General features: G+C 44.8%; 1 protein-coding gene across 1 annotated transcript in view; it reads right to left on the bottom strand.

Annotated features, from left to right (window-relative positions):
* The window catches only part of CCER2 (coiled-coil glutamate rich protein 2), a 41,501-nt gene continuing 16,988 nt past the window's right edge, over positions 1–24,513 (bottom strand). Inside the window, exons 2-6 of the mRNA XM_085624995.1 lie at positions 13,463–13,509; positions 12,283–12,376; positions 8,419–8,487; positions 3,874–4,829; positions 1–1,506 (exon numbers count right to left, since the gene is read on the bottom strand). Coding sequence (XP_085481121.1) covers positions 1,423–1,506; positions 3,874–4,829; positions 8,419–8,487; positions 12,283–12,376; positions 13,463–13,509 — 1,250 coding nt within the window. The 3' untranslated portion in view covers positions 1–1,422. The remainder of the gene's footprint in view (positions 1,507–3,873; positions 4,830–8,418; positions 8,488–12,282; positions 12,377–13,462; positions 13,510–24,513) is intronic.

The following is a 24,513-nucleotide window of genomic DNA, read 5'->3' as shown; positions in this document are numbered from 1 at the left end:
GAATTTAAGAAAGCTGAAGCTCTTGGCCTTTACTCCCCTGCCCATCCGTCGCCCCCAACTGTAGGCCTCTCGACAACACTTAGGTTCAGGAGGGGCGAGTTGAGACGTGCCAATGAAATACATGGATGAGCATGGATTTAAAGTGGTACAAACCCTAATAAATGCACAAGAAAATGGACACCCAAGCCTTGAAAATAAGTGCTGCCCCTGCTGAACCGGAATCTGGGGGGTGTCTGGCAAGGGTGCTATGTGGCCTGAAGCAAGCTGGGAACATGCGCCCCTCCCCTCGCCTGCGGTAGCAAAAGGAATCCTTTACTTGGGGTGCAGAGGGCCCCTAACACTCCACCCGTGCCACTCCACCTGCTAAACCAGTGACAGCTGCCATACCGTTCAACCACAGGAAGGAATCTGCCATACCTTTCAACCCCAGGAAGGAAGCTTTCATACCTTTAAACCACAGGAAGGAATGTGCCATACCTTTCAACCCCAGGAAGGAAGCTTTCTGGGGTTGAAAATAAGTGCTGCCCCTGCTGAACCGGAATCTGGGGGGTGTCTGGCAAGGGTGCTATGTGGCCTGAAGCAAGCTGGGAAAATGCGCCCCTCCCGTCGCCTGCGGTAGCAAAAGGAATCCTTTACTTGGGGTGCAGCGGGCCCCTAACACTCCACCCGTGCCACTACACCTGCTAAACCAGTGACAGCTGCCATGCCGTTCAACCACAGGAAGGAATCTGCCATACCTTTCAACCCCAGGAAGGAAGCTTTCATACCTTTCAACCCCAGGAAGGAAGCTGCCATACCTTTCAACCCCAGGAAGGAAGCTGCCATACCTTTCAACCCCAGGAAGGAAGCTGCCATTCCTTTCAAACCAGCCAACCAACAGATGCCTTTTTGAGAACACATCACAACCAAGAGAACAATTGAGTGAATGATACAAAAAAGCTTTTGTCTCCCCCCACCCCCCATTTTCCAAAGTCATATCAGTGTTTCACTAAAATCGAGTAGACCCCCCCCAACCTCTATACCCCAAAGCCATCCACGGATTGGGGAGTGGCCTTTGGGGAAGGTATAGAGTGATTAAGAGTTTATAGTTTTCAGTGCAAAACAATTTCCCCCGAATGGAAAGCCTCCTTAGGGTGCTTTATGCAGACTCCACCCCCGCGGAGCGCTGGGATGGGTGATACGTCGCAGTCCCAAGAGACCCTGATCCTGCAAGCGGCAAAGGGTTCATACACACACAGACGGTGCGCGCGACACCAGGCCTAGGTGATGCGTCTATGGAAACATAAAAAAACAGTGCATTGCCAGTAGAGAAAAGGAAAGTGCAAGGAGCTCTTAAAAGGAGGAAAAACGAGGTGACAAGTGTATCGACAGGAGGTTTTCGGCACTCGGGGTTTGAGCCCCGGGGACTTGCCCTGCCAGGAGTCAACCCCTGTGCAGCTCTCGCAGTTTCTCTGCCGCCTTTTTCAGCTCATATTCGATGTCTTCAAGGTTCTCTAGCTCCCGACCCTGTGAAAGAAGAAGAAAGAGCGTTCAGAAAAGTAGGGAAGCACCAACGTTCCAACCAGAGGGCGAACACTGGAATCGGCTCCTCCCTCCCCGGGACAGCACTTGGAGGGTCATCGCATAACCATGGTAACATCATATGACCGTTGACTCAGTGGAAATCCAAAGAGGCTATCTTCATCAAAATACAACTAAAACAAATTACCAGTGTAAAACTAATAAAATATTTAAAATGGATTTCATGCAAATAAAATCTATTTTATTTGTCAATGGTGCATTAGCAAGGATTCTAGCATTATATAATACAGGTGCAATATAAGATGCAAGGGGCACAGCTATCATAAAAATAAATAATCTTGTATTGGTGAAGCACGTATTAATCCCGCATAAGGGTCTCAAGGCGCTGGGGGCTTTCAGGGAGATTAAGTGAGCTATTGCCCAGAGTCACATGGTGCTGAGCTGATCTGCCTCTGGCGCTGGGGATTGAACCATGAACCAGAGTCAACCACCCTGGCCGCTGTGCCACACCTCTCCTATTAAAATCTAGATACAGCCATCATCTGCCAAGCTCACTTTTAATACTACGATCCACCTTCGAAACCCAATTGCAGCTATTTAATTATTTTGCATTGATTCAAACATATCAAAGCGCTTGGAGTTCTAAAAGAAGCAGGCTGCAAGAAGAAACTGTGGTTAGCAGAAGAACAAAGGCTTCAGGCATTTGCAAAAAAAAAAAAAGCGAAATCGGTGGTGTGCCAAACCAGAACCGAGAAAGCTCGACCACCACAACATATCCACACGAAGCAAAACGGAGCCTGATCTCCGGGCCCCTGCATGGGTCTTTGGAACTAGCAGATCAGAAAGGAAGACAGGACTCCTATGTATAGAAGTGGTAGACGAAAGAACTCTGGACCTTATGCTCTGCTTGACTGGTCACCTGCAAAAGGGATTGAAAGTAGGAAACACACAGTCATGCCCACACAGGCCCAACACAGGTCTTTTGGACATATTTTGTAGCATTATAGTCAATTTGTTGATTAATGCTGCAGGAATCCCTATGTAGATAGTATTACACTAAGACGTAAGCGTCCACCACCAAGGATTGAGCAGAAGAAAGCAGAAAAGGGAGAATGTTGTGCAGCAGCCTAAGCAGCAGAAAGGCTGCAGACTTCATTGTCTGAACTTGTGTATGAAAGGAGAGAGCCTGATCAAACATAATGGCCATGTTTTTGGTATCGTAAAATAGAGTTGGCAGGGGACCATGTTCTAACTCTCCACAGCGGTCTACCTGATTCTGTAACTCTTATCACCAACTCTCTGCAAACGAAATTTCAGAGATGTCACATTTTAACGGCTTTGTTTCAACCTGAATCGAAATTCTAGTTTTCCGTTCACAAATGAAAACAAGTGCCCCAGGTGTGTCCCAGGTCACATGGACACTGCCACGGCCTAAATGAGGGGTCTCCAACCAGTAGCTCGTGAGCTACTGTAGCTCTCCAGTGACCTCTGAGTAGTTCACCTGTGTGCAGCCCGGCTTATTAAATTAGGAAGGTTATGCTTGGTAGAATTATTATACATATAAAAAGATGGAGATTATACAACACTAATAATATTAGTAGCTCTAAATGGATTTCATTGAACATAAGTAGCTCTCAGTACAGAAAAGGTTTGAGACCCTTGAGTTTATAAAATACGTGCCCGAACATTTGGTAGACTGAAGACCTACTCATGGTGCTAGTCCATTTCCACCACCACAAGTCCTCCTCGTTAGCCCATTGAACCCCTCTGATCTCTTACATCTTGCATCAAAGGCACGTAAGAAACTAAGACAAAGAGCGGATGTAGCACAGCTTACTTGCTAAATTTGTATCAGGCTTCCAAGGTCAATCAAGAACTCACAAGTGTTTCGTTCACAGCTAACACTGACACGTAGACGTCAGTGTTATCCTGAATTATAATGCCTTACCATCCACTCACTATTACCTTATTTGGGATAGTCTTTGAGCTCAGGGGGTTATGAATGTTGTAATTCAAGACCAATAATCTTTTAATGACAGAGGGGCAAATGTTCAAAATAGTTACTCATGAAGCCTTTTCTGCCTTTGTCTTGTCAACTTGCCTTGCATGAGGGATGTCACTGCACCTCTTCTGTACATACAAAACTACATAGAGATTGTTAGGAGGTATATTTGAAAGTGGTGGACCCACCAGAGTGTAATGAACAATAATAAAATGGCTCATAATAAAATCAAAAGGGCTTCAATTATCATTGCCTGAGCAGTATGGAGACTTCATGACAGTTAGCAATATTTTCACCTTCACTCATAAATGGAAATTACTTTTATCGCAGTTCTCATGCCTTTTACTGACCTCTTTTTTAGCTGCTTCCTTCTCTTCCATCTCTTCCTCACCCTCCTCTCGTTCCTCCTCGTCTTCAAGGTGCTTTTTAAGGTAGGGATCCTCCTCGTGGTGCCTTTTCCTCAACTCCTCTTCACTGTCGCTCTCATGATTGTGAAAGTGCCTCTTATCCTCCCATGGCTTCTCGCTCAGATGCCCCCCTCCGTGACTGCCATGCAAGTGACTCTTCATGTTGGAGATCTTTACTCCTTTTTCTTCAGCCTCAAATTGTGCTGTTTCTTCATCGCTGGCTTTCTCATCTACCCTCTTCCTGACACTCCTCTGTTGGGGTCCAGATTTCTTCTCCTCCTCTTCTTCGTCTTCCCAGTTCTCATGATCTCTGTGGTGGCCTCCATGATGACCCTCATGGAAACCGCCATGATGGAAATTGTCTTCCTCTGAGCTATCTTCGTCGCTGAAGTGTTTCTTAACGTCGGCCATCTTTTTGTTGGCATGATGGGCATCCTTGCTAAGCCTCTCTAGGATTTCATTTAGGGCTGCTCCATGGTTATCCTTCTCATGCTCTCTCCTTTTCTCATCTTCAAAATATTCCCTTGACCTTTTACCAGGGGCATTCCTCTTCTTCTTGTCCTCATCCTCTTCGTCTTCATCCTCCAAGAGTTCTTTGGCCTCCTCCATTCGGACTTTGGTGTCATCCTCTGCATGCAATACTTTTTCCTCTTTCACTTTCTCTTCTATCTTCTCGGTCTTCTCAAACTCCTTGACATCTTCATGTTCCCGTTTACTCTTGCCGCCTTCCCTCTTTACCTCTTTTCCGCTACTGTCAGTCCCCCTCTTCTCGGGGTCTCTTTGGTGAGCTGCTCCTGCCTCCTGGTTCCGCTTCTTTAGTTCCTCTTCATCACTGTCCTCTCCCTGCTCCTCCCATCCACCGTGGCCTCCTTCCTGGCCAAATCTGTGTTTAGAATTCTCTGCAGAGCAAAATATTACAATTATTATCAGTGGCAGAAAATTCACTATACATGTTTGCCTATTGTGTGGAAAGAAGTCGAAGCTGGGTCTTGAACTGCATCTCCTAACAACTGTTTCACTTTAGGGCTCACTTAGAGATGGCGATTTTGTCATAGTAATTGCACAATTCTGTAAATGCATCATACAAACAAAAAATGGAAAGCTAGCACCAGGTTTTAGCAGGTGCAAAATTTGACATGGTTTCTATTCAGTGCTGTGGCATTACCTCATTTGTTGATAAGGTATGCCATCAGAAAGTTTGGCTTTTTTAGTTACTCTTCACGAGGCAAATTTTGCACAGGTACGTTGGGATATGCTAGGAAGTGTTACGGAAAGGTTTCCAATAGCCAAAGGGGTACGCCAAGGGTGCGTTTTAGCACCAACCCTTTTTCATTATACATCAATAGGGTAGTCCAGTATTTCCAGAATTTCCCTACTGACGCTCCCACTCTAGCAGGCTTGAAGATCCCCCTCCTTATGTTTGTAGATGACACCCTAATACTCTCCAAGACTCGGAAGGGTTTACAATCTGCTCTGGGGAGATTTGAGGAGTTTTGCCAGGACCATGATCTCCTTGGGAATGTGGAAAAAACAAAATTTATGGTCTTACACAGGCATAGGGTGATAAATGGAGTGGAAATGAAAGGAGGTATTCTGGAACAGACCCAGAATTTTACTTATTTAGGGGTAACTATTGATAGTAAACTCTATAAGCTCAACTACATTTACATATGCATATACAGCACATGAAACACAATTTTTTTCCCTTGCAATCTTCTGCAAATGACTGACTACATTAGTACACAGATGGATGAATTTGCTGTTTGTATGGCATTACTGGAGGTTGCTTAGTCGCAGCGACGTGCAGATGTGAAAGGTAGCCATCGCTAATTATAAGGTTATGCATTATTTTAACCACTTAGGAGTATATTTACAAGAAGATAGTGCCACCAGAATGTCACTTTTTTCGACGTTCTGGTGGCGCTATCTCCTTCTCCATATTTACAAAGCTAACGCGCCTTGTAAATATGGCCCCTTTACATGCATCACTTAGCGTGAAAGGGGCGTGCAATGGGTGTTGCTGTTGGCATTCCACTTCAAAACCCATTGATTTTTGACCCTGCCACAGATTTACACAGATGTGTAAATCTGAGACAGCGCCCAAAACTAACACCATGCAAGAGCAGGCATTAGAATGATGTAACAAGGAGAAATACTTTTATTTCTCCTCGTTTTAGCTTTTTCTCGCAAGAGCAAAACACCATTAATGATTGTTAATGTGCAGGAAGATGTCCCTTCCCGCACATAAACAATCATCAAATAATGAAGCTTTGCTACTTCTATGTGTGCGAATTCAGCACATATAGAAGTAACAAATTACCATTGTGGATTGTTTATGTGCAGGGAGGAGCACCTTATTGCACATAAACAATAATTCCCTGCAATGCATGCACCCTTGCACTATGGTGTTGGTGCTAGGCAGCTAATTGTAGCGCCAGCCCTAGGGAATATACAGGGGTGAACTGTATTGTTGTAAATATGGCGCATTCGTGCGTTTTGGAAATGTCAGTGCATGGCGCTGCCAAATTTGTCGCAGCTTTGCACGCTCACATTTCGTTGTAAATATGCCCCTCAGTTTCTGCAGACCCCTGGGAGGGTTGAAAGAGGGATGCAATAACCACCGATCACTTCCAAGGGGGTATGCTGCTGAAATAAAATGGATAGTGGACTCACATTTTTGTGCTGTTTTATATAGCACAAACTTGACCCAAAGCCATGAGAGCACCAGATTGCTTTACACATTTTTAGGTCGGGTAGATGAACTGATTTGCCTAGAACCACAGGATGTTAAGCCAAGGCCAGGACTCAAACCTGGATTCCCTGTTCCAAAGTTGGCAGCTCTGGCCTTAAGCCACATCTCCTCCCTACTATCACCACATGTCCTGGTCTCCTGCTGAAAGAGGAAGACCGATACTTTGTAGACATTCAGAACTTTGGACACTTGCTTACTGTATGTGTAAAGAACCTGTTTTAAGAAAAAAAAAATCTTTATTCTGTCGAAATAAAATGTTGCTGACCATAAAATGCCAGGCTAGTTAGGCCACCATTGAAATTTAAAGATTAAAATGCCTATGAAGAATATATGTGAAGAAAATAAAGGGAGAGGGGCCAGTAAATCGAAGATACTTTAGACTCCACTGAAGGTGACAACGGAAATTGGCATAAATAAATTTAGGAAAGTATTGTTTGATTATTTGTGAAAACATTTTTCCACGAAATGTATTTTCTTGTAGAAAATGTGCATTTGTCCCAAAAGATGTGGACACAATTGATATCTGCTAGAAAATAAATGCCAAACTGATGATACTGATTTTCCATTTTAAAAAAAATTCTAATTCATCATTTTGAACTGCTGTCTTGATTGATTTATTTCCAGGTTGAAAATGCCCATTAAGAATGCCCCAACTAATTATCCTATCCACTACTAAAATGTAATTGTGGGAGGCTTTCTTGTCACAAAGCCTGTTGCCCTGTATTTTTGTTTATAATGTTGGGGAGTAGTGTACAACATTTAGAGACAGATTTCAAAAGATGTCAACCAAATGTGAAGCACTGCGCAGTGTTGCAGGAGAGGGAGAGAGTAGGAAAGCACAATAACAGATTTGGCTCTGACCTGCTCTCTCCCTAGTGCTGGTGCACAATCAGGTTGCCTAGTGTCACACATACACACCTTTGCACTATAGGTCTAGCATAGGTTTTGTACTGGAAAGCTACTCTTGGAAAATGCGGAGAAATAAAAGCATTTCTCCAAGTTAACGCCAGTGTCAAAGAGGCATTATCTTTGGCCAAAAAACCCGCCCTACTACTGATAGTACATACAGCCCTTCGTCATAAACCCATGGGTGGTTGCATGGGAACGCCCATGTACCACTCATGGAACGCCCCTGATTCAAATTAATGCAAACCAGTGTTTAGCAATGCTTTGAATTACTTTGGAGCAACTTTCCAGCTCTAAACTTATTTTGCACTGAAAGGATTCAAAGTAAACATTTGCACTGGTGTGTGTCAATTTTGTGATGCAAACTCAGTGCAAAATATTAGTATATCTGCCCCCTAGTCTGGGTCTTGTGTCCTTGAATCTACTAGAATTTCAGTAGGTGTTAATGTAGGTCTTAACAGTTTGTGCTATTTGTCAATATGTTGCATTGAGCGAACTAGGAATTAGAGAAAGTAACTCCAGGGCCTCTTTCTGAAACATAAGCATGTAGGTATTTAGTGGATTTTTGTCTTTACTCTTGTTCAGGGGACATCCTACAGTGCAATGTTCCTGGGAAATGTCTTCCCCGCCCTCACAGCAACTTTTCTAACTATCCTTAATCACAACTCCCTGCCCCCATTTTGATGGGTCTAGCCATTCGATACCTTCATCTTGGCCCCCCATTTTGGCTTCTATTCTTCTGTATAACAGTTACTTTGATGGAAATATCAGTGATAGATTTGTGGATAACGTTTGCCTTGGAATAGTGTCTTATCTTTAAGAAGCATTACCTCGATGATTAAGGTCTTCCAGTTCCCTCATAAGGTGTTGATGGTGAAGCATTGACACAATTCTTTCATCTGTAAAACAAAATCATTGAAATTGTGAAAGGTTTAAACTCAGATCAGTATTCTCAACTGGTCCAAATTTACTTGAATTTAGGCCTTAATCCAGATGATGGTCTATTTGCCACAAAATATCAGCAGCACCTACCACTGACCTCTGTCTGTACATGCCCCATTTAGAAAATGGGTATAAGCTTGTGAATGATCACGAAGCCGTAATTGGCTTCAGCATGAGGGAAGACAGTCGATAGTCGTGGAGGTACTGAAAATGGTGTCAGACCAGCAGCTCCATTTAGAGTAACACATCTGCCACTATTTGCAGTGTTGCCCCACCCATGAAAGATCAGCATAACCCATTGTGCAAGACCACCTTTCTCCCAGTATGTCAGGCAAACTTATAATGTGGGTACCATAAGCGTTGCCTTCATTTGTGGGTACCTTTCCATTACTCATATTCTGGGCATCAGTTCCGCTTTGCCGCTAGGAAATGAAGGGCCTTCCACAGTTGAGATTTTATATGTTGGGGCTCATAGAAGAGCTCTGCCTCCACAGTAGAATGCCCAAAACACAGGTGTGGTGATGATTTCTATGCTGCACCAATAGGAGGTTTGAGTACCAAAGAATAAAGAAGTCCTTTAAAGTTTGCGAGCTAAATTAAACAAAAATATACATCTATCTCATCTGGTCCACGGTCCAGAATGTATAAAGCCATTTACATGGGTTCAAAATCATTTTTAAACAACAGTTATTGCAAATAAGCAAGTTCAGTGGGTTGCGCTGAACGAACTAAAATATATAGATAAGTTAAAATGAACAATAATACATTATAAAAAGTATTTAATGAGTAAGGCAATGAGAAATGATGATGAATGTCAAATGATAATGATATGAATCGTTGAGACCAAAAGAATTTCAGGGGTCACAGCACTCCTTGTGGCTAGAGTATATTCATTGCAGAGGGGGATCAGCAATTCTGCACTTATCGCAGTAGTTTTGAGCTGACATTTTCATTGATCACCCAGTGCAACATTTTGTTTTCAGCAAAAGTTGTTCCAATATTTGTCAGTCTGTGCAAATTTCATATGGCTCTAATCTGACCGTGCAAATGTCAGTGCAAAATTGCCTTGTCACAAGTGCAATTTGCTCAGTTACCAGAGCAATTCCTGTAATCCAGCTGGTGAAAGCCTAGGCATATCAGACTGTATACATAACTACTTCCACCAGGTTGAGAATTCTGGTCCTTTTGCCTTGCATAGCCTGATTTTCTTAGTGTGTACCATACTTACAGCTCTTACGCAAGCAAATCAATTCTTCTGCTACAGTCTTCAACATTTTCTTTGAAAGGGGGCCTATCCCGCGAGAAGGCCCAAGGGCAGCTCTTCCGTTTAAGCCTAGGATCATTACCCCTCAGGCCAGAGTTAAATCTTATTTATTATACTTTTATTTTTCAACAACTGACCCGTCCTGAACTGAGTGACAGGACGGGGCAGAGCCAGTGCTGCTGAGTGGCAGCAGTAAGTAGTGCACTTTAAAATGCGCATGTCTCTTTGGCCGGCAATCTTGGAACGGCCAGCCAGACATGTGCCTTTTAAGGTTCTCTAACCTAGTTTTCTTAGACAGCTGGGTTAGAGAAACTGCAGGCCTCCAGTGCTCTTAGGAGCGCTGAGAGAGCCTGCTCATGCTGTGAGAGCAGTGCTAGGATTGGTTAGTGCAGTTTCCTTGTCCCGCATTGGTGCCTGCCTGGAAGGGAGACGGCTGGTGGAGGAGGACATCGGATTGCGCCTCAAGGTAAGTGTTTTATTATTTTTTTTAAATGTTTGCGCCATACCCCCCTCGGTACATGGCAGCCGCCACTGGTAGGTCTGGTATGGCATGCTGCAAAAGAATTGGAATATTCATGCTTGCCCTTTCAGAATTTCCAGGTATTACCCAATTTATGTGAAAATTATGCTGCTATGTAAAATGCACTATTTGGCCCTATATGTGTCAAGATTTTCTTCGGAGGCAAAATCCCTTCCTGAACCCTCTGAAAGGACAAATGGCTCATTTGCTTTGCTTGCTCAGCCTATTTTGAGAAATGTATTTGTATTCAACCAATTTCAAAGTCAACCAACCATTTCTGGAAATCAGTACAGTTCCTGTGTAGGTTGAGAATGGAGTCTGGCTGTCTTTTTGATGGCGAAGCCTCCAAAGGGTACGCTGATGAGAATGTTATATTTCTGCTCCTCTGATTTTAATTCTGTTTGTTAATGGAAGTCTCTTAAGTATATTCAGTTCCAACGTGAAGTCTTGATTCTTACATGACCTAGGCGATTACTCGTAGTAACAGTGGTCATGAATAGTATGTACACACAGCGTCCGCAGAGTTTCATGGCGACTGCTGCATATGTGGGCATGGATTATGTCCATCACAAACGACCTTGTAGGATTTAATTGATGGATCCGTGCCAGCCTCTTTCTGGGTGTCCTTTGTAAACTGGTTTACTACCCATGTTGGGAGTGACATTACACATGCCCTTGGCCTAATATGTATTTTCCAAAACCTTACATTACTTGTGAGGAATGATTTCTTGTAGAACACACCATGACTCACTGGGGGCAGTGAGTAACATGGTAACTTGAGTCTAGAGACTGTTTTTAATGTTCCGATTGATGACTCTGTGGCAAATGTAGTCTTAGCAGTGAAAAACGTTGACTACCATTATGGAGTTTACACATGTACTGTATGCCTTTAGAATGGCGCTGACACATTCCCATTGAAGCATTCGCCAAAATGATCTGACACCTTTACTTCTGCTTTATGTCCATACACCTAGCATTCCTTGTGGCACCAGTAGTATTATTAGGGACAGTGTTTAGGTGACACACTTCCATTCCTTTAGCTAGGACTAGTAGCAAGGTAAAGCATTTAGGTTAGTGCAGGGGTTCCCAAACTGGGGTCCGGGGACCCCTGGGGTCCCCGAAGCCTCCTCAGGGGGTCCACGACTACTTTGAAAATCAAATAATAATAACAGATCAATAAAGTGTAGGTATATAAAGAGGCTAAATGTACAATTGAACATTTTAAAACATACTGTAAATGTGAAGGAATTTGAAACTGGAGGCTAAAAATTAAATTGGTATCCTCAGATTGATTTGCAGGAGCAGTGCAAGGGCATCAAACTGAATATAGCATGGATGATGAGCGGCCTCAATTGAATTTAGAAAAGCTCCAACAATTCTATTAAAATTACATTTTGATTTCTGCTTTAATTCTATGTTATCTAATTAAATAAAATGTGTTATGTATGTATTTGTTTGATGAATGCTTTTTTTGTATTTTTGTGTATTGTTTTGAGTTTCAAATCATCAACATTGCTTAGGCCAGGGTCCCCGACTTCCAGTAATGACTTGTGGGCCCCCCGGATTCGAATATTGATTCAGTTGGGGTCCCCGGGTTCCAATAATGATTAAGTGCGTGTCCCCAGAAGTCAAAAGTTTGGGAACCACTGGGTTAGTGCACCCACGGTGACCTTGCCACCTTCCAAGGACCCTCAAAAGATATGAAGCCTGGATGGTGTTCCTATCTTGACATGAAACCCCTCCACCTCCACTCGACAATAGTCTTCCTGTGAAGTGTATTGTTTACGTTTTTTCACAACACCACATGTGTGGCACGGTTTGGCCTTCTAGAAACCATTCCTATTCCCCTGATACCTTTATAGTTGAAGGATTCTCCTAATGTGTTACCTTTTCCTTAGAGGTAGGTTTATGCCTTGACACACCCGCTTGACTGTACTGTGTCATTTTTGAAGAATGTTTTGTGCTTACCTTCCTTCAGTATTCTTCTGCAGTCACTGCTGATTTGGGCTGGAATCGGGTTGGACAGGGTATCCGCCAGTACCTCCATGATGCACTTACTGACCTGGCAGGCGAAAAGACAAAAGAGACACTTCTGTAATTATGTGTTGTGGATGACTGGACACACTGAGAACTGTGTTTTATCACACAAGGGTCTTGAATACATTTGACCAAGCCCCTTTGCAACAGGGTATCATTTTCGCTATGCTGCAAAGCCTTTCTCATTTACAGCTGGGCGGACCATGGGTATGTTAAGGGAGGAGACTACCCCGTCTCTGCACTGACATACTCTTCCAACTGCCCGACAGAGTAAAAGTCAACTGAGGTTTTGCCATTTGTCCATCCTCGCCATTTAGAGTGATCAGACAAATGGCAAGTTTTCACCATCACTTACCGGCATCCAAAATGTGAATAAGTGAAAGTAAAAAGAATCCAACCCCCCCATGCCTATGGAGAAAACTCCCATTGGGAAGGGTGAATGTTTTTTTTATTTTCAAAAAGAAAATCCCTCTTTGGGATTTTTCTTTTGAAAATGAAAAACGAAATTGAAAGTGTGCTTTACAACATGACAGAGCTGAATGGCATGCTTTCAACGTATTGACATGAACCGCAGTGATAGCAGTTCCTGTAAATGTAAGAAGTGTTTGCTAGGGCAGCAGACATCTCTAAATTTGGAGTGTGGTTACTTCATCAGGGCCATGGAGTAAAATGGACTAACAGTACTGTAAAATAGGCCCTAAATCCGGCCCTATGTGCCTGTGCTCAAGCAGCAGAACCTATGTTTGATAACAAAATGGCAGACTGAGGAATAGTTAAGTGGGCAGAGGTGCCACGGAATGAGCCCCTGATGACAAAGAAGAGTTTGGATTATGGAAATGAAGGTCATCCGTTTAAATATGGGGCAAGGGTTACCAACCCACTGCTAAAGACTCATCAGTGACAGAGGAGTGACAGTGAACGTAAAGCCAACTTGACAGGATTTAGCCCCCTAGATGTGGACACGGATCTCGGTGGCCTATTTGAAGCCCTCCAATGATGATGCAATGACCTTGCAGCTAGGATAGATGCCTCAGTTATAGTCAAAACTGGCTACAGTGAACGAATTTACAAATCTACCATTGTTAAATAATCTCCCGCTTTTCTCACTTACCTTCTCCTCTTCTTCGGAGAGCTGGGTGGAGAGTGGTAGGGAGTTGGCTGGAGAGAAAAAAAGAATATATTCAAAGTATATCCAGGAATCGAATTTCACATTCTACATCCAACAGATTTTGGAATCAGACTGGGGACAAAAGGTCCACCTATCAGTGTGGCCTGGGGTTTTGCTGACCCCATTGTTTTGTACATCACAAGTACACATAACGTTCAAAGGCAAGTGAAGATTTTCTGAGAAGCGATGACAACTGTTTAAGGGGCATATTATCAAGCACGGCGTTAAAATTATCGCCGCTTTAGCTGCAGAAAACTGCCACTAAAGAGGCGATAATGGGCTTGATAATATGCCGCAGAGAATTCCAATAGAAGCCCATGTTCACACCAGAACATGGGCTTCTATGGAAATTCTCAAGGGCATATTATCAAGCCCATTATCGCCGCCTTAGCGGCAGTTTTCTCCCGCTAAGGCGGCGATAATTTTAACGCCATGTCTTGATAATATGCCCCTAAGTTCCTATGGACTTGCATTTGAGATTCAACATTCGGTTAAGAGTTTAACCTCTCCGTCAGACAGCAGCCTCCCCTATGCAAACCTGTGCGCTCACGGTGCCCCCTTGACTGAGGAACACCCGAGCCTTCATCGGCAGGAGTTCTATCAACCAATAGCACGTGGTTTCCAATGGGTGCCCCTGCTGTCGTGGATCTTCTATTAGAGTACAACCACATTTTCAGACTCGACACTCATTACTAATGTTGTCTTTTGATTTCACTTAGGATTTGTTTTTTAGCCAGTAGAATTTCCTATATTTTTCTGGTCGACCTACAAGACCCAATGTCAAGTGCTTGAAATGGAAAAATAGAAGTGCAGGTACTCTGTAACAGAGTACCCGTTTGTTTCTGAGAAGTGCAGGTACTCTGTAACAGAGTACCCGTTTGTTTCTGAGAAGTGCAGGTACTCTCCGAATAAAAGTATTACATTTCTCTTGAGAAGTGCCGGTACTCTCCCTCTCAAAATAAAAAAAAGTGCCGGTACTCTGTACCGGACAGTACCGGCCCATTTAAAGCTCTGCCAATGTCCAGAACTCCTAATGCAGAGACAGACAGACACACACACGCACCCACGCGCACACACACACACACAAACACCTCCACACCCTCCGCACATACACAAACACCTCCACACCCTCCCCAGTAGGGTTGACTTTGCATAGAATTGCACTGTCCCTGCAGTACTATAGACATGTAATAATAATGAGCTAGCTAGAATTGTGTTTCATTTTGTAGTAGCTTGGTTTTTCAATCTTTGGTATTAGTTTAAAGCAGCTATTTGATATTTAATAAGCTGTTCGAAGGCAGAGGAGTTTAATATTGGCATTTGTTACCGGAGGATGGTGTTATTTTTCTTATAACACAATATTCAGGAATAGTTCTATCTGTAATGAAACACTTAGAATGGGCATACATTGAAGGTCTGCTGTAGCCACTGAGTCCAATGGCACACCAGAAGTCAAATGATATCACCTGACATCACATCCTGAATACTTGACTTTTCAATGAACCAACCTACCCTAGGCAGCGCTAGGTACACACACCTGCTCAGCGCGAGCACAGGCTCGCGGGTGATAGTGCGCTTTACAAATACACATAACATAATATGACCCATGCTGTCAGTTATATCCCAGGGAGTGACGCCCGAAGAACCCTTTCTGTGGCGGGTAGCCACACAATTCGTTTTCTTACAAACTGGTATGGTAGCTGCACACTGGTGCAACAAAGACTGTGCGCATGAGAAAGTGGAGCCAAGCCACACTGGCTGCTCAGGGTCCTTGGCATGGAGGCCAGTGTGATTTAGCATGAACTCTGCTCTGCACTCTTTTCAGGCCCCCTACCAAATCCTTTGCTAACCTTGCTATATATAAGCAAGTCTTGCTGCTTGTAGTTATTGGCAGCAGAAAAGGCATGCATGTCTGGCAGTGCCAAAAGACACCATTTATTTTATGACCCCCAGTTTGGCCCCAGACTTTCTCCAGTTCATTTTCAAATACGGACAAACATCCTTGACCTGCTTAAGTGACCTCTGTTTGCAATAAGTTGTAGCAAGAGTTGACTTTCAAGGTCAAAAGAGCTCCCCCACACTCTTTTAGCACATCAGTAAATGCATCAGCTTCTTTTAACCAGCTTAGATGCACAATGTTCCTTGTTAACTTTAGTTTTAATTGAAGAGGGCTGGGCAGTAAGCAAGGAGCAAAGTACAGGACCGAGCTGCATGCTTTGCATCTCGGAGGCTGCTAGTCAGTTTCTGGCAGCCGGTCGTGTTTTTCAAAATTTGGCTAGCCATATTTTATACAGTCCCTTCTCGAATTGCACGTGTTTGTAATTCATCATAAGGGATTGCTTTGCAGGCCGGCAGAGCTGAATTCCACAGCCGTCCAGCATTGTAAGTTAAAGCTCCCTGTCTTAGAAGGAGGATGATTCATACTAGTTCTTCACAGAAACCTTAGGAGGGAAGCAGTGCAGACCAAACTGAATCGTTTGCATTTCATCCTTATAAAAAAAAACAATATTATATTATCATTTTAATGGATTGCATGAGAATCCTTTCGTGGAATTTCTATAGCCAAAACAGGCAAGCTGCTAAGAAGTTTGTATCCGCCCAAAGGAAGGTCTGAATACATGTCATTTTGTATGCAGGTCTGTCATCTAGACTGTTACCCAGTGGCGGTTCCTCGGCTAAGGCGTAGGAGCGTTGCCCCACTGCACAGAAAGGAAAAATAAAATGACAATAACGTATCCCTATTGTCAATTTATTTTTCCTATTGCATGCAGTCAGCAGTGGCGGCTGGTGACATTTGAAAGTGGTGAGGCGTAAAAAGTTCAGGTAAGTATCTGGTGGCAAAAGGGCCAGGGTTCTTCCCCTGAGCGAATTTTCAAAAATTAGTTGGCAAATGGTGCATTTTCAAGCATAATTGAGGAAGCAAAAGGTGAATAAAGCAGTTGTTAAAGTGTTTGCCTGCAGATATGTATCCCAGCAACTGACAAACATTTTAAACCAGACATGACTTTTGGCTTTGTCAATGGAGAGTAACAATGATTTTGTTGTAAATAATATCGAAAATATGTTTCAGTTCTGAAATTGTGAGACTGTGAATAAAACATTACTGAGGCATGTGGAAGGGGTAGTGGTCTTCAAAATGCCTCATTCAAGCCTGTTATGCTCGTACCACATTAGACATTTGCACCCATATCTCGTCCATATGCATATCTTATCTCCCATAGCTTCTTTTCACAGACTCCCGGATGCGCTTCCTCACCAATTAAGTCGGATGGAGTGTGTGAGCCAATATATGTGGGAGTGGAAAGAAGTGCGCCTGAGTGACTAGTCGGTGAGTGTGTAAGTTTGAGGAGTTTTTTAGGGTGTGTGGATAAGTGTGATATTGTGTGCAAGTATGCGTGAGTCACCTGATCCTGCTCTCCTTTTTTAACAGGAGTTATAGCATATTAGATATTGTTAACTAATGCATACTGTGTATTGGTCTAAGCACGCTGTTCAACAATGTGTGGCTGTGTGTTCGCTTTATTATTTAATGGAAAAAATATGTATGAAAACAATTCTCCCTTGCGTGAACCAAGCGTGCAGTATTTCTTCACACTTTACATAGTGGACATGCACTCTGCACGTCCCACATACTTCACTATGCACCAAAGAACAGCATTGAAAGAAAGCTCCTTAATGCGCAATATAGCAACTCTCAAAAATAAAATGTAATTATTGTGATGGCAACTCGTCTGTCGCGGCTCGCTTGGTTAATGCAAGAGGTCAGAGTGTGACCTAATACTTAGGTTCGAATCCCAGCATGGCCAGATCAGACATTGTTTTCATCCTTCCGACCCAGTGGCAGCTGGTTACATTCGCGGGGGGAGGTGTCGGGTGGGGGGCGGGGGGGGTGTCGCGCGTGGGTGCAGGGGAGTTTTAAAATAAAATAAAAATCCATTCCTAAGTGACCAGGCAGGTCCACGCCGCCTCGCCGGGTCCGTTGGCGCCTACCTACACCCAGGAACAGCCACATCACTGCTGGCAAGTGGGTGGCAACCCCTCTCAGCCAATCCTGGCGCTTCCAGCAGCGCCAGGATTGGCTGAGGGCACGGTTACTCTCCGCCCGCCTGCCCATTAGGAGACTGAGGTTTGAGCCTTTGCTCAACCCTCGCTCTCCTAATGGGCATGCGCCAGCCTGTGCAGCCACTAGTGCGCATGACTGGGCACGGAGGAAAAAATTTCCGACCTTCCCCACTCATGCGCACTTGTGCATTGTGCACTGCTGCTGCATGCCCCTAGTGACGTCTGACTGACAATGCATGTCAGTCAACATGACGTCGGACCGCCCACGCCCTTCAGTTCTCCTTCGCGTCTCTGAACTGAAGTAAACTGAGAGTTTACTTAAGTTCAGAGACGCCGAGGGAGCAGCTGCGGGCAGGGGGGGCAACGCCCCAATGGACGCACTGCGCCTGTTCCGACCTCGTTCAATTATTGCTCTTAAGTTAGGTAGCAATACATGTCAGGGAATACCCGCAACAATTCTAAATCCACCGAAAAACCCATGGCATTGTGTTACTTGCACAACACAGCGCTCAGTGCACCCCACTGCCAACGCCGATCACACACCCTCAACCACATTGTACACGGCATCTGGCAGCATTCACAAAGCATCTCAATCTCAATGGAACCTGTGAAGAGCTCATAAGTACCCTCCTCCCGGTGCCGAATACAGGACAACAGGCACCCAAAAGACCTGCAGACCACGTCCCTTGAACAAATCCACTTTAGGCCCTGTGCAAGGAAGATGGAGATGGCCAGAATCCTCCATGTTTGTGCCACAGTGCCCAGAGCGCAAAAAAGTAAAGTGCCTAGAGATCTCGCGATGCCGCCATACTCTGTTGTACCTTTACCTGTCTGCAACCCCGCTGCCTGGTACCATCTCCCATTTACCAATAGATGAAACAGCCTTGAGTTAATACACACGCATTTTGCCAGAACACAGTTCATAATTACAAACAAAATCAGAGATTGCATGACAACTGGTGCTGTGTGTTATCTACACTATCAGCCCATTTTCAGCGTTTAATTATATGAAGGAATACACATTACGAATGCTGGTATACAGAAGGGTCCAGATAAACGCAAAAACTTGGTTCAACTCCACGTACAGCACACACTATGAAAATAAACCTCACATCACCTGAATCCCACTCCACAAACGCTCACAACAATCTCAGGTGGAGTGTGAGCGTGCAGCACGCACTCCTGAATCCCAATGAACTGCCCTCGCTGGATTTTAGCACACAAAATGCTACACAATCAGCACAGCTGCTCCGAACTCCCTCATCAGACATCACTGCATCGCCAAGAAATGAGTCAGTTTGTCTCACTGCTGCCTCTCTATCAAGCTCGGGAGAGTGAAATGTCGAGTGCACATCTGCAACCGTATTACTAATTTACTGGAAGTTAAAGATGCCCACCTGGGCCTTACCTGGGCTTGTGAACTTGAACTTACTGACCCGAGTTCGTTCAGACGACGTCAGCACTCAGCAGGCAGTGAGCGAGGCAAGCAAGCAATTCTGTGTAGTAATCAGTGCTGGCCTGGCACTGATGATTTGGAAATTCAGAGTCAGGACTCTGTCCAGGGCCGGACTGGGAACATAAACCGGCCCTGGCAAACTGATCAGCCGCCCCCCCTCTGGGGTGAGGGGGAGAGCAGCCGAGAAGTTTGCGAGGGCCGGTTTCGGCCGATTTTGTTACCGGGGGCCGCGATTGCCGACCCCCGGTAACAAAAACGGCCTCCCAGTGGCCTAAAACCGGCCCCCACCCTATCGGCCTACCGGGGAAACGCCCGGTACCCGCTATGGCCAGTCCGGCCCTGACTCCGTCCATGACGCAGTCAAAAATGTGACCGGCAACTTCCAAGTCAAGCGCGGGAAGCCTGAGGTGGTCGAGTCTGCGCAGACTGGATTCCTGCTTCCCACCTCCCACATCCTTTCCCAACTAGTCACAGGGAGGGGTCCCACCCACGCCCTGTAACGAGTTGGGAAAGGGTGTGGTGACAAGCTCCACTCTCTCTGATTGAAGTTGAGGGTTAGCGATCCCGGGCTTGTATTCAAAACGTCCCGGGGCTAACTTTACCTCCACACCATCAGGGGGTGGAGACTGCACCTTGCAGCTAGGTCTTTGCCGAGCTGATGACATCACAGTCTTCAGGGCTGTGAGGTTCTCAGCCGGCAAACATGTAGCCTTAGGCTAGGCTTGAGGGTGAGTCACGTGACGTGACCTCAATACATTTAGTGGTAATATGTGTAAAGGTAAGTGTGGGGCATACAGTGCCCTGCGTTCAAGTCATTTTCCATTTTGGTAGCTCATAAATCATTGATCATGGGTATTTTTTATAAATGATGACTGCAAAGCATATCCAGCAATGTAACAGGGGCGGAGCCCCGACGCCCTCATAGAGAAACCGCCACTGGCAGTCAGTGGCCTGTGTGCAGTGTGCGGCGGGTGTGGCTGGCCAGAGCAGGGGAAGAATGGTTTGCACTCCCAAAGTGTGCATGAACTGTTTGGCCGGCCCTCTTGGGCTGACCAAACAGTTTATGCGCACTTTGCATGTTCCTACCGGGCTGCATTCCACAGCCTGGTGAGAAACATGCACAGGCTCCCTTTTGACTCTGAGCGCCGATCCAACGTGCTCAGACCAATCACAATGCTGCATTGCAGCGTTTGTGATTGGCTTGGCTCGGGGGAGCATGTGTGCCAAGTGCTTCCTGCTGCCTGCCAGACTGCAGAGGAAGAAGGAATAGGATGCAGGGGAGGCGGCGGACGGCTGGCCGTTCTAAAGTGTTTTTTATTTTATATTTCATCCCCAGCCTCACCACCCCCGTCCTGTAGCAGCCGCTACCTCTGTCACCGCACATCCCACCACTGTCAGCTGTATCCTGCTCAGTCACAGTGAGTGTCTCATCAGCACCTACCACAGTGGGGATGGGAGCGGGCAGCACAACCGCCACCGACAAGAGGGCAAGCAGAGCATGTCGCTGCTGGCTGTGCACTGCCAGCACCCACATTGTGTGTGGCTGAGTAAAAGAGGATACACCGCTGCACCCCCCTTCTGCCAATACTCGTGTGAATCCACTTCATACTCAAACGTTGTTGGCTAAGGGCCGGGGCGTAACGCAGGCCCCTGATCCCTGCTATGACAAAGGGCTCCCAACCCTTCTGGCAGTCCCAAATCCTCAGGGGCCCCCATTCAGCCCAAGGCCAATAAATATCTCTGAGATATGGAGACTCAGGGTCCCACATCACATTCTGCAGGGGGCCCTATCATTTTCCATTATGCAGCTGTCTGAGAGCCATCGTCGTATAGATGCACAGAGAATCTGACTGACAATGTTATGTTATGTTGTGTTGTGTTATGCTAAAGGCATTTGATATGGCACAAATGACTCACATCCTTGTAAATATGCCCCTGTCTGGCATGTATTCAGAAGCAACGGAGGCCCATCCTCTGGAAATCCTGTTCAGTAACCAGCGAACAGACTGTATGGCATGAACCTCAACCCAGAAAGGAAACAGCGTTTACAACACTGTTTCCACAACACAAAGCTATTACAACGCGGTTGTTACAACGACCGTGTTGTTAGTACACAATACCTTTACATCGCAAGTCATTACAACGACTTGCTGTAGGGGGCGCAAAGGTATTAGATAATAAATCCAACATCTTCCCTGCATCTTCCCTGCATCTTCCCTGTTGTTGCGCAAACTGGAGTAGGAATAGTAAATAATACTATTCCTAAGTCCAGCGTGCCACCTACAGCAAGTCGGTGTAATGACTTGCGATGTAAAGGCATTTAAAGATTGTTTATGTGCAGGAAGTGGGACCTTCCTGCACATAAACAATCTTCTCCTCAACACAGGCACCCTTGCTCTATTCTAGTAAATATGGTGCCTTCTTGGCTTAAAGATATGCTCTGCTACTTTACTGTTAATATGCCCTATAGTCTGTTCACTGGTTGCTGAACAGCGCCTCCAGAGGATGGGTCTCTGTTGCTTCTGGGTGTCTGTCATTCAGTCTCTTCACTGGTTGCTGAACAGGATTTCCAGAACTTGAGCCTCTGTTGCTTTTGGGCGTGTACCATACAGTCTGCTCACTTGTTGCTGAACAGGATTCCAGAGGATGGGGCTCTATTGCTTCTGGGCATTTGCCATACAGTCTGCTTACTGGTTGCTGAACAGGATTCTAAAAGATGGACTTCTATTGCTTCTGGGCCGGCACCACAATGCCTGTTCACTGGTTGCTGAACAGCACTTTCTGAGGATTGGCCATTGTAGCTTCTGGGTTCGTGCCATAGAGCCTGTTCACTGGTTGCTGAACAGGATTTCCAGGGGATGGGCCTCTGTTGCTTCTGGGCGCGTGCCATACAGTCTTGTCACTCATTGCTGGACAGGATTTCCGGAGGATGGGCCTCCGTTGCTTCTGTGTGCATGCCACACAGTGTCTGTTCACTGGTTGCTGAACAGGATTTCCGGAGTTTGGGCCTCCGTTGCTTCGGAGCACATGCCACACAGGGGCATATTTACAAGCCCCTATCACCACCACAACATCACTTTAGTGATGCTGTGATGGCGATAGAAGTCTCACCTTATTTACAAGGCAGCGTTAAGCCACTTAACGTGGCTTAATGCTGCCTTGTAAATAAGGCACCCTTTCACGCTGTGTTTCGCGGGAGGGGAATGGGTGTTGCGGTGGGCGTTCCACCGAAATATCTATTAATTTTGAAGCTGCCCCCTATTAACAAGTGCAGCGTAAATACGAGGAAACGCTAAAATTAAGACCAGGGAAAACCTGGTCTTAAACCGGCGAAACTAGGAGAACTGCTTTATTTCTCCTTGTGCAGCACAGATACAAACAGCACATTACCTATGATTGCTTGTGTGCAGGAAGGTCCCCCTTCCTGCACATAAACAATCGTTTGAAAAAAATGCTGTTTTGCAACTTCTATGTGTGCTGCATTAAGCATTACACATAGGAGTCACAAAACAGCATTTAAAGATTGTTAATGTAAGGAAGGGGGACCTTCCTGCACATAAACAATCTTCCCCTCAACACAGGCACCCTTGCTCTATGGTGCAATGCTGCCTGCGTTGGCGCTGGGTAGCTTAATTTAGTGCCAGCGCAGGGTGAAACAAAGGGCTGCACCATATTCTAGTAAATATGGTGCAGCCCTGGGTTTCTAGTGACAAAGCGTGTTGTTAGCCTTCTTGGCTTAATGACACGCTTCATCACTTTACTGTAAATATGCCCCACAGTTTGTTCACTAGATGCTGAACAGGATTTCCAGAGGATGGGTCTCTGTTGCTTCTGGGTGCGTGCCATATAGTTTGTTCACTGGTTGAATATGAGGATTTTCAGAGGATGGGTCTCTCTTGCTTCTGAGCACATGCCCCACAGTCTGTTCACTGGTTGCTGAATAGCTTTTCCAGAGGATGGGTCTCTGTTGCTTCTGGGTGTGTGTCATTCAGTCTCTTTACTGGATGAATGTCAGGATTTCCAGAGGATGGGCCTCTGTTGCTTCTGGGTGTGTGTCATTCAGTCTCTTCAATGGTTGCTGAACAGGATTTCCAGAGAATGGGCCTCTGTTGCTTCCGAGCACATGCCACACAGTCTTTTCAGTAGTTGCTGAACAGGATTTTTGGAGGATGGGCCTCCGTTGCTTCTGGGCGCGTGCCATACAGTCTGTTTACTGGTTACTGAACAGGATTTCCAGAGTTTGGACCTCCGTTGCTTCGGAGCACATGCCACAAAGGGGCATATTTACAAGCCCCTATCACCACCACAACGTCACGCTGCCTTGTAAATAAGGCACCCTTTCACGCTGTGTTTAGATGGAGGGCAATAGGTGTTGCAGTGGGCGTTCCACCGCAACACCTATTGATTTTGATGCTGCCTCCTATTTACAAGTGCAGCGTAAATAGGAGGCAGCGCTAAAATTAAGACCAGGGAAAACCTGATCTTAAACAGGCAAATCAAGGAGAACTGCTTTAATTCTCCTAGTTTTTGCTGTTTCCATGTGTGCTGCCTTGTGCAGCACAGATAGAAACAGCAAATTGCCAATAATTGCTTGTGTGCAGGAAGGTCCCCCAGCCTGCACATAAACAATCGTTTAAAAAAAAATGCTGTTTTGCAACTTCTATGTGTGCAGCATTAAGCAGCACACATAGAAGTTACAAAACGGCATTTAAAGATTGTTTATGTGCAGGAAGTGGGACCTTCCTGCACATAAACAATGTACTGCTCAACACAGGCACTCTTGCTCTATGGTGCAAGGGTGCCTGCGTTGACGCTAGGCAGCTTAATTTAGTGCCAGCGCAGGGGGAAACTAAGGGCTGCGCCATATTCTAGTATATATGGTGCGGTCCTGAGTTTCTAAAGTACTGAAGCGTGTTGTTAGCCTTCTTGGCTTAACGACACGCTTCACCACTTTACTGTAGATATGCCCCACAGTTTGTTCACTAGTTGCTACACAGTGAAAAAAAAATATATAGTATATATACACACACATATACACACACAAAAACATGCTTCGGCATTTATAATCTTAATCTGGTTTGAAAAGTTATAATAAAAATTAAATATGATATAATATTAAAAATAACAAACTACTTTTAAATAATGAAATACAATTTGTAATAAAATGTTATTTCAGTTAATTAAACAAATGACTTTTACTTATATTTAGTAAGTATTAAATAAATATGAATATGCTGGTAGGGATGGGATTTGTTTATTTGCTGATTAAAAATCTTTATCAAATAAATTAATATATTTAAATTATTTGAATATTTAGGATTTAATTTGATGAGTTAAGGTGCTATACATTTTAATCGTTCTACGCTATTTATAATTATTTTAAATTAATTTACAATTTTCTTTTACATTAATATATACTTTATATTTTTTAAATATAATATTGAACTTGATTAATTTTCCCAAATACTTTGACATA

This window comes from Triturus cristatus, chromosome 9 (genome assembly GCF_964204655.1).
Source record: "Triturus cristatus chromosome 9, aTriCri1.1, whole genome shotgun sequence".
In the NCBI taxonomy this organism is placed as follows: domain Eukaryota; kingdom Metazoa; phylum Chordata; class Amphibia; order Caudata; family Salamandridae; genus Triturus; species Triturus cristatus.
The sequence above is the reverse complement of the archived record's forward strand: the minus strand, read 5'-3'. Positions and strand labels throughout refer to the sequence as shown.